Source organism: Molothrus aeneus, chromosome 4 (genome assembly GCF_037042795.1).
Source record: "Molothrus aeneus isolate 106 chromosome 4, BPBGC_Maene_1.0, whole genome shotgun sequence".
NCBI lineage: Eukaryota > Metazoa > Chordata > Aves > Passeriformes > Icteridae > Molothrus > Molothrus aeneus.
The window spans coordinates 16,286,735-16,303,267 of record NC_089649.1 but is presented as its reverse complement, the minus strand read 5'-3'; the positions used below and the strand labels follow the sequence as shown (position 1 = coordinate 16,303,267).

General features: G+C 42.8%; 1 protein-coding gene across 1 annotated transcript in view; it reads left to right on the top strand.

The window, feature by feature from the left end:
* Positions 1-2,184: 2,184 nt before the first annotated feature.
* Positions 2,185-16,533, top strand: part of HHIP (hedgehog interacting protein) — a 74,250-nt gene continuing 59,901 nt past the window's right edge. Inside the window, exons 1-2 of the mRNA XM_066547993.1 lie at positions 2,185-2,451; positions 9,439-9,634. Coding sequence (XP_066404090.1) covers positions 2,185-2,451; positions 9,439-9,634 — 463 coding nt within the window. The remainder of the gene's footprint in view (positions 2,452-9,438; positions 9,635-16,533) is intronic.

Here is a 16,533-nt window from a genome sequence, read left to right as displayed (position 1 = left end):
AGTGACTTTAATATCATACTGTTATTCTGCTGCAGACCAGAATCACTTTCGTTTCAGAGTGATCTCGCAGTACCCCTGAGCAATGCAAAAAGGCACAGCTGCTGTCGTAGAACTGCACTGCTACAGCTCTGCCATGTCAGGTTGTTTATGGGACAAGTTTGTGTATTGCAAAGCAGAACTCTTCTCTAAAACTACAAAGTGAGGATACTGTATCTCAGGAGTACACCCTTATTTCACTCACCAACATGAGTGAGAAAGCCCAAGCTGCACCACAGGCCTTCCCTACTCATGTGGATGTGGCTCAAGCCAGGGTTGGGAAAACCTTTAGTCAAATGAGAGTCAGTGGCAAGACAAGGGGTAGTCGTGAGTTGACTTCAAAAATGCACTCGAAGGGAGAGGAAAGAGTCTTTCTGTCTTCTCAGGAATTTATGTGATGTGCTATGTATCCATGCCAAACTCCTATTTAGTTCAGTGCTGCTGTTTAAGAGCTCAAGTGTAAATATGAAGAGACTTGCTTTGTTTGGTGAAAAACAGGGCCCAGTTGGTATAGAGACACCAGTGCTCGTGAGGAACTAATGCAATACTTCTTTCCCTTTCTCCCTCCTAAGGGGACTCTTTGGGTACATGCCAAATTTTCCTCAGTTTCTGGGATGAGCAGCCAGCCCCTGGTAAACATACCTCTGACTTTGGTTGTGCAGGTGCCCTTCGCCTCCAAGTCAGTGGCTGCAGCTGCACCTCAGCCCCTCTGAGGCCTTACCCCGGGCTGGGGTTCTCTGGGCTTCCGTCTTTTCCCTCCATTCCACCCCTGCTGGCCCTCCCTTTCTGGATTGCAAAACAATTGAAATTGAAAACTGAAATTGACTCAGAAATTGAGACCTGGCCTCACAGGCGCTTTCTTGCCACCAGGCACTTGAATCTTCCTGCTCTTCCCACACACAGCTCTCCCGTTCTCGGCACACCGGGACCACGCTCATCCCTCCACGTGCCACGCCCTCACGGCTTCAGAGATGGCCGCCGTGCCGCCATCCCCAGCAGGTTGTACCTTGGTCATGCCGGCCGCACACCGAGGGTCGGACAGCTGGCGGCACCTTCGGGGCAGCCACGGCACCGAAGCCCCGCTGCACGAAGCCACCGGGAGCTGGGGGCAGCTCCCGCCGTCGACGCCCGCCCCGCGCTCGGCCCCGCGCCTCTGGAACCTTCCGTGGCCTTGGGGACGAGCTGTGGGGGCAATGGGCGAGCGCGGGCGAGCCGACCCCGAGGGAGCCCTGCCTCGAGCGCCTCGGCCGTCGGGGGCGCAGGACCCACCTACGGCGCTCGCCATCCGCCGGGCACCGCCGCGATCCCACCCGGTTCCCGCCGAGAGAGGGGAGCGGGAAGACTCCCGCCCCCTCTCTCTCTCTCTTTCCCTCCCTCCCTCTCTCCGCCGGCCCTCCGGGAGGCCCGGCACCCGCTCCTCCGGGGGGAAGGGGCAGCCGGACCCCCCGGAGGGGGGATCTCCTCGGGGCGGGGCCCGCCGCCGCTCCCTCCCGGCGGGCGCGGCCCCCGCGCCGCTCCCGCTCCCGGCGGGCCCCCACGGGCGGCACGCGCGGCCGGTGGATGCCGCCGGGTGACGTGCAGGGCGCGCGGTGGCAGCACCTCCCCGCGCGCCGCTTAAAAAGAAGAAGAAAAGAGGGAGCGAAACATGAGAGCCCGGACGAGCCGCAGCCGCCGCCGCCGGCAGCAGCAGCAGCAGCGGAGGGGGCATCGCCCGGCCCGGCCGCCGCCGCAGTCCCGCCGCGGGGACACCCTTCCTATGGGACGACAAGTGAAGGGCTGCTGCCGCCGCCCGCTGCCCGGCCCGCCCCGAGCCTCGGCGCTTCGGCGCGGCAGCGGCAGCTGCTAAAACCTGTGCCGCTCGCACAACTTCGCCGGCTTCGAGCATCCTCCCGCCGGGCTCGGTCCCCCCCGTTCCTGCCTCTTCGCGTCCACCTTTTTGGAAGAAGCGGGGGTGGCCGAGGTGCTGTTCCTCCGTCGTCTCTTTAACCGCCGCTGTTATTATTCTCCTCCAGACTTTCCCCTTCTGGGGGAGGGAGGTGGTTTCCTGATCTGAAGTGCAAAGAAAAGTCAGTGGGATTCCCCTCCTTCCTTCTCCCCCCACCCACCCCCCCACCCCCGGTTTGGGTGCATTCACACGCTCCCTCAGGCATGATGCTCAAGATGCTGCCGTTTAAGCTGCTGCTGGTGGCCGTGGTTCTGTGCTTCTTCGAGGGGGATGCCAAGTTTGGGGAGAGCGGCGCCCGGAGGAGAAGGTGCCTCAACGGGACCCCGCCGCGGCGGCTGAAGAAGCGGGACCGGCGGGTGCTGTCCCCGGAGGCCCCGGGCGGCGGGGAGGCGATGTGCCGCGGCCTCTACCCCCGCCTGTCCTGCTGCTCCCGCGCCGAGGCGCAGGGTCTGCCGCACGCCGAAGCCAAGGTAGGCACCACCTGGGGCTGCGCCGGGCTTTGGGGGAGGTTTTTGGCGTTCTGGGCTGTTTTTTTATTATTTTGCGCCGAGCCGCGCACCGGCCGCGAACCTGCCGCGTTCCCACGCGGGCGGTGGGGGCGATGCCGCGGCGGGGGGCGGCCGCTGCCGCCCGGGGGGCGAGGGCGCGGCGGGAGCGGGACCGGCCGCGGCTCTGACGCTGCCTCGGGAGGCGCGGGGAGCCGGCTCCGCTCCGCGCCCGGAGGGGACACGGGCGCCCCGCGGGGGAAGCGCTGTGCCGGCTCTACCGCCGGCTCTGCCTCCCAGTTACTTTCTGCCCGCAGCGCCCGAGTGTCCGGCGGCGGCCCCGGCGGCGGTGCCGTGCCCGTGGAGCGAGGCCGGGCTGCCCGCAGGTACCGCCGCTGCTGCGGGGAAGGGCGGAGGAGCCGGGCGGCGGCAGTGGCAGCGGAGGGACTGTGCGTTCGCCCGGCGGTGCCATCCGGGCTGGGCTTTTCCTGGCGTGAAAGATCGTGTCCAGTTTGCTCCACATGCTCACTTCGGGAGGGGGTTCGGATAGTGGCTTGGTGCCGGTGTACGGACATTCCGTGATCTCCGGCCGCCTCGGGGCCCGTGTGCTACTCACGGTTCCGGGTGTCAGCGGCGAAAGCCCCCCGAAGCGTCCGCTGTGGAGCCCCGGTGTGCCGGCTCTCGCCCAGGGCCGGTGTCGCACCAGGTGCCCTGAGATACTCTGCCATTGCACATTACCTGGCAGCCTCTCTGCCCAATTTCAAGCTGCGGTCATGTGAAGGGAAGCACCTCCTCTGCTCACCGATTTTTTAAAATTGTCAAGTTCTCTGCATCCTTTAGCAAGTTAAATTCTGCTTATCAGCCTGTTGCTTAGATTTTCAAACGCGTGGGTACCTAACCAGGCAGGACTGTGTTTGATAAGCTGTGCTGTGCTGGCCAGTGCTGCATCCGGGAGTATGCACGGGGAGGGAAGTTGCTGAATAATGTCATTAAGAATCACTGCACATGAAATAAACAATCAGGTGCCTTTTTAAAAAAATATTATTACTTTTCCTTTCCTTTTGTTATTTTGGGTTTTTTTTTTTAACATTTCATCCTCCTTTAGGTTTAATTAAGAATTCCTCAGTTACAACTCTCTAGTTGTCAAGGTCTGAGAGACTCTTGGAAAACTTGTGTTTCAGTCTTGCTGGCCCAAGCATAATAAAAAAAAATACCCAGCCTGAATCGAATTTTTATGCTCAGTTCACGGTAGATTTCACTCCATTCTCATGTAAACAGCTTCTACGAATCAACATATGTGTCTGGGTGGTATCTCTCACTTTGTTTTGTAACAAAAAGCCATATTGCATCATTTAATTTGCTCAAGTCATGCAAATAGGAAAAAATCAATAGGACAAAAAGGGGTCGACTTATCCTCCTCCCCACTAAACTGCTGCCCACACACAGAGTCCTGTTGCTTATGGCAAAAGAATAACAACAACACCATTGTGTTTGTTAGTTGGTTCACTAATGGGTGAAACTGGAGAACATCATTCTCCTTCAGTCCCCAGCTCTGTCCAAATGTTCATGCCTTTTGAGGGAGCATTTGTCCTACCCCCTCTATTCCCAGATGATTGAGAACTGTCTTACTGCAGGTTTTCAGCTGCAGATCTCTCTTTATTCATACCATATGCAGCAGCAGTTTGAGATTCAAGGCAGATATATTTCTTCATGTTGTCTAGAGACAGTGTCATTAGGCTCCTGTGTGATGATTGAATTAAACTATAACCACACACAGATAACCTGAAAGATCTAGCTGGAAAAAAAAAAAAAGAAAGGAGAAAAAGAAGGGGAAAAAAAAGGAAAAAAATAATAAGGACTGGAAAATATGTCCTTAATTCACCCTGTTTGCAATGTCTCGGTGGCATATATACTACTGAGATTATTCAGTGCTTGGAGACCCTTGTGGTAATTGGTTGAATGCAATAAACTGGAAGTGCAATTTTGGTTAGTTTTCCATCCCCAGGCAGTTGAAGTGTTTATTCTCTTCTTACTATTACTTTAAAAGATCTTTTAATTCCTTTTCAATGTGTTTTTTTTCTTACTGACGGTACTAAAAACCTGATGCAAATGTGAGGAAGTGACCACAGTACCTATTCCTGAGCTGTTGAACCCATTTCGTATTTTCTTTAAAACATAAATTAAATTTTTAAAGGAATGTTATTGTACAGGGTTGTAAAATCAGACTTGTTTCACTGAAGATTAATTTTAATGAAACTCACAAATGTGCTTTATCATATCTGATATAGATATATGATTAAAAATATGTCAAAAGATATGTAATTTATAGTTGACAGAATGGGGTGGGCATTCTGTAGAAGACTTGGCATAGTATTAATGGTATAGATTTGAATGTAACTTTTCTAAAAGCACATTTTTTTAAACTGTGTTCTACTACAGTTCCCAAACCAGCTTTTTTAAACTCCATCATCTACCTACATGATGGAGAGGCCATGCCATTAACAGAAATCTGAGCACTGCCATCTTTAAAAAAAAAATAAAATTAATTGACCATGCTTAGTAGACATTCTAATAAGAGCCTCTTGGTTAAGATGCTGGGTCTGTGAGAATTTTTGACCAAATTATTGATCTGTGCTTATAAATGAAAACACCACCTGCAGTTTAGGGAACAATAATGGAGCTCCTGTAAAGAGCAGATACAACACTGCACTGGCTCAAGTAAAATGTTTGTGTCCTGTTGTTGACATTTAACTCTTATTTTTCTGGCAATATCCCCTTGTTTATGAAGGGCTGCTACATCCCAGCCAAACATTGTAATATCAATTTTTCTAAAAGTTTGCTTACAGCCTGACAGGCAAAGAAGTCCTCTCTACCTTGGATGGTTTCACAGCCAAGGCTGTCAAGGAATGGGTGAAAAGTAATTGTTTTCAAGTGTGCCCTTTTACAATCATTTGTTTGCTCTGGCTCTTTCATGAACAAAGGCTATTGTTGAACACATCCAACTAAACAAATAACTCATCTTGGGGTCCCTTTAACAGCTGCCTTAGTACAATGATCTATTTAAATATTACCCTAAAATTGAAACTGAACTCTTTAATGACATAATCCAGCACTATAATACGGAAGAGGCATATGTTCAACTCAACAGCTGAACAATCTCGTCAGCACATGATTTTTCGACATAAATGCTTGTATATCAAATATGGCTTAACGCAATGACTTATTTCACTGGTTTCTTCCTTCTGTTAGCATCAAAATTCTACTGCCTTTCTCTAACTAGATATGACAGAGTACACAAAACAGATGACTATTAGTTGTAAAGAATTTCTGTCTGTCTCTTGTGTCATCTTCTGTTTCTTCTTCTTTGCACTCCTCCTTCTGTTGATAAACCAATTTAGTATGCTGTGCTTTCCTGTGCATTCCAGGATTTATCTTACCTTTAGTCTACCCGTTCTACTTTCATGTGGCTAGAGATTAAAGGATGATCTTACAGATGTTGTAAATTAGTCAGCAGCAGGCATAATCATTATTAGGCATGTTGCAATAAATGTTTGGAAGTTTTACATATTTTCCAGAGCACAGTTAGTTTAAACCACTGCAGTTTGATGGTTTCACATACGACTTTAAAAATTGAAGCAGGAAATTAGTTTACATTTCTTCAAAAGACCAAAGCCATTGTCAACTTTAAGGTCATTTTCAAAGTAGACATCCAACAGAAAAAAGCTTCATTTAAATAAGTATTTCAGAATCTGCTTAGAACTGGTTTAGTATACTCCAGGATAAATACATTATCGATTTACTGAAATTCAGAATAGAGACTTGTCCTATCTCCAAGCCAGTACAGAGTTACACATCAGACCTCACACAGAGCAAATGTTACCACCCTGTTTTGCTTGACCATTCTAAAAGTTAAGTAACATTGTACTTGATTTTCAGATAATTGATTGACTCTCATTCCTTAATCTTCCGATTAGCTATTATATGACCAAGATTCATTCCAGAAATGACATGAGGGGGTGAATTCCTGTGGTTAATTCCTGGATAGCAGCTGCTCAGGGGGATTAGGATCCTTTTGTCTTAACTTTGAGGATTGAAATGTTGGCAAGCTTGTATCACCAGGCAACGTCAATTACGTTTTCCACAAGAAACAGTAAATTAGCTTTGCCATCCTGTAATTTATTTTTCCCCCCCTGTTCACAATGTGTCCTGGAGCCTTCCAGTAGAAGTACAGTTTTCTATCTGCATCTCTGTAGAGTTAATTCAATAAACACACTGAATATTTATCTAGTAATACCTTGTGTTTACTTGTACTTCTAAACATACCATCACACTGTTACCACAAGAAAGTCTGAGATGAACTCCCTGATGAAAACTTCTGAGACTTCTGCAAACCAGGTGGTACTACTGCATGTAGGCAAGTACTTTGAAGGGTCTGTGCTCACAGTCCTTTGATGGAAGCACCAAAATGGGTTATTTCATCCTTACTTCAAGAGACAAGTGACATGATGTTCTTTAAAGGTAGCATTTATGGATAGTGGTTTTGCTCATCCCCCGTTGGCTTCAGACTTTGCCCTGTTTGGCAGCCAATGACCTGATTGAATTATACAGGCCCCTTCCCTGTGTCAGAATCACAGCATCCCTTAGGAAAGTTCAGCCTAGTGCAGAACATTGCCTCAGCAGCATGGATCGCTGCAAGCATGTCAAGTCTCTTCTCTACTACCTGAACTGCAACCCTCAGCAGTATTCAAATTGAAAGTTTTAGTTGTTATGTATTTTGGTTATAGTTTTTAGTGCTTATTACTATATTTTTACTTCTTGTCATCAAGATTTACCATATCTCAGAACAACATTTGAAATTCAAGAAAGAAGACTGAGGTTAAGAATTCTACTGCTATGGCCCAAAATGGGCAATCTAGCAAAAGGAATCCAAACTTTTTCAGGAGTGAAGAACCTGTGGCCATGGAAGAAATTCCTGAAAGAATTCAGGACTAAGGCAAACCTTTTGCCATACATGCAACATGCACAGGTCATTTCTGTCTGATTGATTACTGTCTTAAAGCTTAAAAAAAAAAGACAAACCCTTTACAAAATATGTGGGATAATTACATTCTCAAGAAAGGTTTGAAGAGAGATAATAAACTATATGTGGCAGATGTTAATCACATTACTTGCCTGCAGGTGCTATGAAGCTGAGGATAGTTTGACAACAGATAGTTTGAAGAACAGAACATTTAATGTTTTTAGTGATCCTGGCAAACCTGGAGGAATTGTTTTGAAGCCAATGGCAGCATATCCAGAATAAGGGTAGAAGCCAAATGGTGGTCTTCTAATCAGTGGTCCAACTTACAACACTAAACTTTAGTGCACATTTCAGGTGGTCTTTTGACAATATATGTATGGTAAGACTAAATTTTTCTGGATAGAGAATGCCTTCTAAATTAAGGTTGTTATAAATAGGATGTTTTTAAATATATGAGCCATATATTGTGTAATATTTTGAATACATACCTGTTTTAAACAATTGAAAGTGCATTTCTCTCAAGCAATTTGAGGTCTATGTAATTATGCCCTGTAAATAAAAAGCTGAGTTCACACCTGTGTTATCAAAGTACAGCATCCTAGAAGAGAGCTGACCTATGAGACAGCAAACTCAAGCATATCCAGAGTGTTCCTGCACTAAATAACTTATTTATCAAAAGCAACTTAGATAGTTCCCTTGAATGTTACACGGCAAGGGAATGACATTGGAAAGTCCTTCTGTAAATCAGTCCAGAGATACAAACTATAGACAAACTAGCAATATTTTCAAATATGTGATTTGCAAATATTTACAAATTTCATACAATACATATATTTGCGACATCAATATTTTTTAACATAAGTGTCGTACAGTCTCTGCTTATAACTGTGTTATATAAATAGCAGAAAGAACCTGAGCTTTGTTTTTGCACTGGAACGGATTCAGACCCTCTCAACAGAGAGAACACATTTCCCACTGCCTACCATTGGGATGAATGACCAAAAAACAATCCATGTAGTTAACAATAGATTAATAAAGTACACACATTCAAAAGCAAATAAAGACAACTATGCTGTTTTCCATGATTTTTCATGATTTGATGACATTGCACTACTTTGGCTCCTGTGTTTACTTAAACACATCATCAGTTGTGGTTTCGTGCCTCTTTAAGTGCTATGCATCCATAATATATGCTTTTTTAGAGGACAAAGTTAATGTTTCCATATTGACGCAAACAAGACATTACAAATTCTACTTTTGCACTTAAAATAGAAAAATGTCTGAAAACATACAGGGTTTCCCACCTCCAAACAGTGTGCATTAGAGAGAGCAAAAAGCAGAGCAGCATTTAAAGCATGAAAAATCCATGGCACCTGCTGAATTCCACAGCAGTCATTTCAGCAGCCAGGCTTTGTGCTGTTCAAGATACACCTATTTTACAAATACCTAGACATGGTTTTCTGGATGTGTTCTGATGCAAGAATTTTAAGCTTTAGTCTCTAAACACTTGAGTAGGCCACCTTACAAGTTAGGATTCTAGATATTTCTTGTCAGAGAAGTGGGTAGGCCTGCTGGTGTAATTCCCTCTTATATAAATGATTCCTCTAGTTCAGAGTTTGCCTATGTGATGACAGGCACAGTTCCTTAGAATAACATGAGTACTGTTGTTCTTCTCTGAGAAGCAAGCTCAGATAGGAAATCTTATAGAAGATTTTGTAAGAATCCTCTATAAGAAATCAGAGAAATTAAAATCTCACTGTACCAATGGCATATTGCACGTTTCACAGTAATAACTTTTGCACCTCCAGAACGGTGACATGAAACTCGATACATTGATAGTAACTGTATTGGTTCCATTAGCTTTATTTATGGCATGAGGCCATGCAATCTTTCTTTGTGTAGGACGGGGACACAGGTCACAGGTTTACTTGTCTCTGGTTTGTGGCTTGCAGGTCCTTTCTGTTACCAACAACACAGAATGTGCGAAGCTACTGGAGGAAATCAAGTGTGCACACTGCTCACCTCATGCTCAGAACCTATTCCACTCACCTGAGAAAGGGGAAACTCCTGAAAAAGAGCTAATGCTTCCCTACCTGTGCAAAGACTATTGTAAAGAGTTCTATTACACCTGCAGAGGTCACATACCAGGTAAAACTCGTAACAAAATATGGGGCTAAATGATGTCCTGATATGTTGATATTGCCTGAGCAGTTATAGATCCAGCTTTTAACCAGGAAAAATCCCCACTGATGTCCAAGGGAATTTGCCCAAGCAGGGACAGAATGTCTTCCCAGCACATCTTGTGTAGGGAGGTAAATACTTTGAGGGCTTTCTTGCCACCCTCCTGTTAAACTCACCACGAAACACACATGGTTTGATTGTTGTCAAAGGCACCTGAAACTGTTACCTTTGCTGAAATATTATTGTGTTCATTCTGATCATGCAAACAAGCAGCTGGCCATCCAGGAGGCTATCCTAAATGATAGTTTGCTTTAAAATGCAAGAAATAAAAGGTCCTGGCTGTTTGCTGTAGCCTCTAAAAGCTGATGAGAAAAGTGTTTTTTCTGGTTTTGTTACCCTAGAAACTGATGTTTTTTCCACAGGGTTTAAAGCCCATTGAAATCAAAGGGCCCTATTTGATAGACTTCTGTGATCTTTGAATCACTTCCAGCGTGCTGTTAACAAGCAAATTCTTGACTTACCTAACACTTCCTCAGTGTAGTCAGTGGAGTTAGCTGGACATAACCAAAAGCAGAGTTTGCCCTGTGCTGTCTGAGGCAGTCACCAAATGTGTGCTATCACTTGTAACTATATCAACAAAATAACCGCAGAGGATGGCTCTTTTACAAACACTGTCTTAAGACACTATTATATTAAATAACATCTTTGGTATTCCCAATAGTAAATTATTTATATGTTTAAGACTGTCATTTTTAAACTATGCTTTTTTCCCTGTCCAAACACTACTTATAAACAATGCCACACAGGAGAAAATAATTAAATAGGTTAAGATTTCTTTTTTTTTTTTCTTTAAACTAGTAACACAGACTGGAAAAAAGGACTTGATAATGAAATGAAAAATGAATTTGTGAATAGTCACTTTTAACATATGAACACAGCTTTGTAATATAATATAAACATATTTGAGTAAAGGGGATAGTTTAAGTGGATGGGATTTGCAGGACAGTTTTTTAATTGCATGTTTACAGTGTGTACTTGTTTCCTCTGAAACCCCAAGAGTGCAGGGATTTTTTTTGCAGTGTTCTTTTATTGACTCGAGAAAACATTTTGAATTGACTTACTTTTTCCCTTTACTGTGGTTTAACATGTATCTCAACCCATTCAAATATGAAAATATTATTATTGTCTTTATAAACTAAGAGATGTTTCTAAGGCTTTCTTAAACCAGCTGTTTCTTGCTCTTTATCACATTCCCCAAAGCAAAGCAGAATAGATCATAGTTGCCAAGACTGCCTGCTGAACAGCGATAACAGATTAGATATTCTAAATGTTTGGCCCATATAAGAAGTCAGCACAAAGACATTTTTGACATGAGTTTGTAGCTAGCACAAAGGATTTTCAGATTCTGCACAACGAGACCCTCAGAGTTGTTTTGTGACATTCTGTGTTTATGAGGAAACAATTTATTTAATTGAAAAAAGCGAAAGAGGGAAAAGGGGGGAAGAAGGAGGAGGTGGAGGGAGGGAGGGAGAATGAGAAAGGGCTGAGCAGCACAGGAGCTACAGCCACAGGAACCTCACTCCTCAGATCAACATATGTGGTGACGAATGACAAATTTATTTTTCTACAAAGTTTGTGTATATGTAAAACTGCTGAAGTGCATCAAGATGTCAAGTGCTTTTTGTGACCACCCAGGTTGCCTTGAAAGATAACCAGATGAAAGCATAACTTTAGCACTGGGCAGAGCAATGTGCTTTGCAGCAAAAGAGCTTACATACTTTAGCATCAGTTAAAATAGGATTTTTCCTGCATCAATCAGATGCTAATAATTGTTCTAAATACTTGTCCTGAAAGTAGGTTGTACTGACAAAAACTTGTTGCATGCTTACATCCACCAACAGGATCAATTTGGTGAGTTGACTGGTACTCATGGTTGTTGATACCTATTCTAGCATTTCCCAAAGATATTCATTAAGATTCAGGTCCCTCTTTTTGAGAAGATGGCCTATAGGATTTTAATATAGTTTTATAGTCTTGTACATTCTGAAACATAAGTAATCAAAATAACTTATTTGGGGGTTCTGTTTTCCTTGTGAGATTTGTATATCCGTAATAATATTTATTGCAAAAGAAAGAAAAAAACCAGAAAATGTGGAAGCTGTGTTTTTAGCTTAGCCTGGAGGATTTTAGAAAGAGTTGAAAATTACCAGGCCCCAAACCCAAGGTCTCTGGCAATGATTCACTGTGCATTTGTTAAAATGTCGAATAATTACTCTTCCTCCATTAGGGAGTGCTAATTGTTTCTGAACACCAATACAACAGAGTTTAAGGAAATTGCTGACTACAAAAACAATTTTATCCCTTAAGTCCTGTGCAAATGAGAAATATTATTAACATTTGAAGACAGCAAGCATCTTTTCTGGGATTGAAATGTTAGCAGGACATATTAACCAAGAAGGCTGAGAAATTATGCATCAGTTATTTTCATGAGTTAGCTTCAAAAATTCATTTATGTTCTGTCTCCTGCAAAGATGAAAACTCTACCAGATCCTTGGTTAACTCTTTTGAAGACAGCAGTTTGCCCACCAGTTATGACTGAATCAGAACTTCCACCAACTTCATAAAGAATATTGAGAGAAAAAGTGGACCTTATTCTTTATTCAAGCAGAATAATATCAGAAGCTGTTAGGATTGTATGGATGAGCAGGAGGGTGTAATGTTTCACCAAGACTTTGAGATTAGAGCTTCTCTGCTTCATTCCAGATAACTGTTCTGATTATTTCTCATCTAATCTTTACTTCAAGCCTCAGTTTAAGAAATTATTGATGGAGACAGTGGAGTTAAGTGACTTAATGACGTGTCTTCCATCAATATGAATTTTAAGTTTTCCCTTTCCAAAAGGGAAGACTGTATAATATTTATTACTAATACAGATAGTAAAGGAAAGCCACAACTGATTCTGCCTTTAGACATAATCAGAAACTTGATCCATGCCATTGAAGTGGCATATTCTAAGGAACAAACCTGTGCCACAGCCATGGTGCCATCCAAGGACATGGGAGAGATTTTGAGCTATCTGGCCTCCATTATTTTCATTTGAAGAAATGGGTTCCAGATGATTGTGGGTGAATTCAGATCCAGGCCCAGATCTGAATCCAGACATTACCAGAAGAGATGTCTGATGGGAATTTTCAAGCACCAAACAGGGTGTTCCAAAATGTTGGAATTCTAGCCCAAAACATTGGAATTCAAGAAATTCTACAACTCACAGAGCACTTCCAGAAGTTCTAACATGGCTGATTAATAGTCACAGTCAACACAGTCAACTTGCAGAAAAATAGTAGTGGGTGGTAAATTTGCTACTGGTAACAAGAGCACAAAGGGGATCAAGCCTGGCCCTGCCTGTGTGCAGGAACTTGCAGTGTCTGGGCAGGAGAAGAGGGTCACCAGCCACTTGAAAACCAGTTGGAAATTATGTGAGCTACCAGTGGACTTAGTACATTTTGAAACACTCTGTCTGAAATCACATCTTTGGTTTGGTTAGTAAAAACCAAATAGTTGAGAAGAGAGGAGAATGTAGGATTTTTGTGAACAAATTCACATCTAGCTGTCAAAGGTGCAAATCAGGAAAAAAACCCCAAAAGGTAAAGGCTGCTTTGACAGAGTGTTGAACTGTATGCTCAAGGTCACAGCAGAAATCAAGCAGGTGAGCCTGATTTCCAGATGCCCTCAAAGGCAGTGCAGGGTTACTCAGATGAGTGGATGATACTCAATCCTGTGTGCAATGCAAAGACTTTGACTTGCTGCCATGGCTCTGGAGTTGTGTGTCAGAGAGAAGAGGAAAGGGAATGGGTAATCAGGGAATCCAGCAAAGTGGCATTTGGTGAAGATAGGACAGGAAGGGAGATACAGTGTGAGGAACAACTGGCTGCAAATACAAGTGGAGAGAGGAGGTGGGGATCAGCTGGGAGCAGTTTTCCTTTGAAAAGGCTTTTAATCTTGCAATTTATTCCCACAGTGTTTTATAAAGGCGAACACAGAAAGCCTTCACTGTAGCTGCCTTAACTGAAAAGCCTGTCGTTGGATTCTTGTTTGCAAGACAAAGTTTAGCATAGAAATGCAAGCCTGTGCAAAATCTGACACTTAAACATGATGTTTAATCATCCTTTGTGATTTCAATTTTCTTCGTTAACACAGGCACCGCTCTGTCAACGCGTACACAGCTGGTCGGAAATTTGTAATAATATGTATGAGTCTTTTAAAATAAATTAGTTAGTACAGAAATTCACACAGGACCAAGGGTTGCAGTCCCTGTTACTTTTTTTTTTCCTTTTCTCCAAACAATTCTAGTGCTTAGGGGCACTTGTCAGGGACCATTCTTCTGGACACTGTACAAACTCTGAACAAAATGGCAAACTGTACACTAAAGACCTTACAATCTAAGCATGAGAAAGAAGATAATAAATGGCTACAAGCAGATAGGAGTGCAGAAGCAAATGTTTCTCTAAATGTCCTCAGTGAAGCTGTTAGTATGTTAAATGGAGCATATATAAGACATGGAGGGGGTTTTTTTCTAAATTACTATGTTTTTTATAGAACAAAATAGCAATATTCCACCCTTAATGCAGAGGTGAAACTGTATTTACAGAGGTTAGATTCCTTCCAGGAACAAGGCAACATTTTTCATAGCTTAATTCTAGCTTAATTCTAGCCCCACTTTTTTACAAGTGCTTCTAATGGAAATGGTCCATGAGCCTTATCCTTTCTTCGAATCTGCTGATGGGTTTGCTAAACAGCAAAAGGCAACTGCAGTGCACCATGCACTTTAGTGCATGATAAAATATTTCATGAGGCAAAGGGATCAGTCTTACATATAAGAAAAGGCATTGTGCTGGTTGAGTGAGTTTGCATCTGATTTAAAATTGACGTGTTCTTAGTGAACAACAGGATCACAACCTGCTCTGGGTTTCCCTGACTAAAGATAACACTCAAGCCAAGAGAAGTTTATCTTTACTGATTAGTAAATTGTATACTTGGAAAATTCTAGAAATTCTTAGTAATTGTACACCTCTAATTTGCTATTGCATTTTTTCAAATGACCCACTGTGCCTAGAGAAATAAATTATTAAAGACAAACCCCTTTATTCTTAAGTCAAATAATTCAACAGCAAGATTTTAGATTACCTTTGATTTTGGCATTATATTTACAAGCCTTGGAATCCTACTCTATGATTATATCAGAATTCCTCTTCAGTTGTTCCACTTGAAATTACATCTCCCATTTTCTCCAAGTAACTACTATAAATTAAAAGCAGCTCTTCAGAGATGAAATTTACTGAAGCTCCAAATCATGGTAATTAAACTTCTACACCACAACACACTACCATGTGTTTCCAGATATTATTTTATAGAAATCAAAGGCAGGCTTTTTCCTGTCATTTTTTCCAATATTTTTAAAGGAAGATATATATGAAAAGAAGTATAGTTGGGTGGGAAAGGCTTTTCACTCCACAAGAATTCTGGGATCCAAAAATTTTTCCTATTCCACATAAGGAAGAAATTGAACTCTTTCAAAATTTTCCATGAAGAAAGCCACAGAGAGACCACCCCAGGATAGCTAATAAAGTCGTTGTTAGGACATTTACTTGGGAAATGGGAGACTTAGGGTCAAACTCTTGCCTGACAGATGAGGGGCATTGACCTGAATATTCCTTTTCCTAATGAAACACCCTAATTACAAGACATTGGAGTATAGTGATACAAGGTTTGCTGTCTGGTTCTGTCTTTTTCATTTAGACCAGAAGTTTGAGCTTGGACCAGAAACATCATGCTAAGTAAAATTTTGTCAAAACTGATAATGTTTCTGAAAAAGCTTTGCTTGTAAGAAATTGGCATTTTCCAATGAAACACAGCTGTCCCTGATCAGTTTTTATTGTACGTTGTAAGCCAGAGGTTTTATGGCCAAGATCTATGGATTACTGCATTATTCACAAGTGGTAAAGCCATGCATAAATTAGGCCTCTAATTCCAATTAAGTGCTAATTCTGTGTATCCTATGAGTTATGTCCTGGACTATAGTACATCCTCAGACAGCTGCCAGTAATGCAAACAGGAACAAAGGTAACTTAAGACATATTCTCTCAACAATGTTCTGGTGAAATAGTACATGTATAACTGGCCAGACTCTGTGTTCTTAGATTTAATACTCCTGATTAAACCTGGATTGAAATGACTAGAAATAAGTTTGTGAACAGAAATAGATTTCTTTTAACGTCCTTTAAGATAATGCAAGAAAGTAATAACAATAGTGGAAGGGTTTTTCTTCAAAGGCTCCCATTTTATCAACTTTGTGTTTCTCTGGGTCTTCAAAGTCCTTCCCATTTTAACCTAAAACCTAAGGACCACCTTTCATCCAGTGCAGGATGAGACATATACCCTTTTCAAGGGATGGGGCTGAGGAAATAGACTTCACCATGGGATACTGCTCAGCTACTTTAATGCTGGAGAGACCAGCTGGATGTCAATGTGGTGCAGTTTTCAGCACTACTTCCCACTTCTCACCTCTCCAACCAATGTCCTTTGCTGGCAGCATTCCACAAAACTATTACTGCATGTCTTTTACCACAGTCTTCACTGAGATTTTCACTAGAACTAATCACTTATTTAAAAAAAAGTTAAACAGAAGCTGCTCAGGCTATTTTACAGCAGATACTACACTTGATTGATAGGGTTAAAATTAGGGAGAAGTGTGTCACAGCCTCAACTCTGAACTTTGTCTCTTAATTTTTTAGTGAGTGAACTATTGTGTCATTTTGAATGAAACTTAAGCACACTGAAAATGAGGTTTAATACAAATACAGATGAAT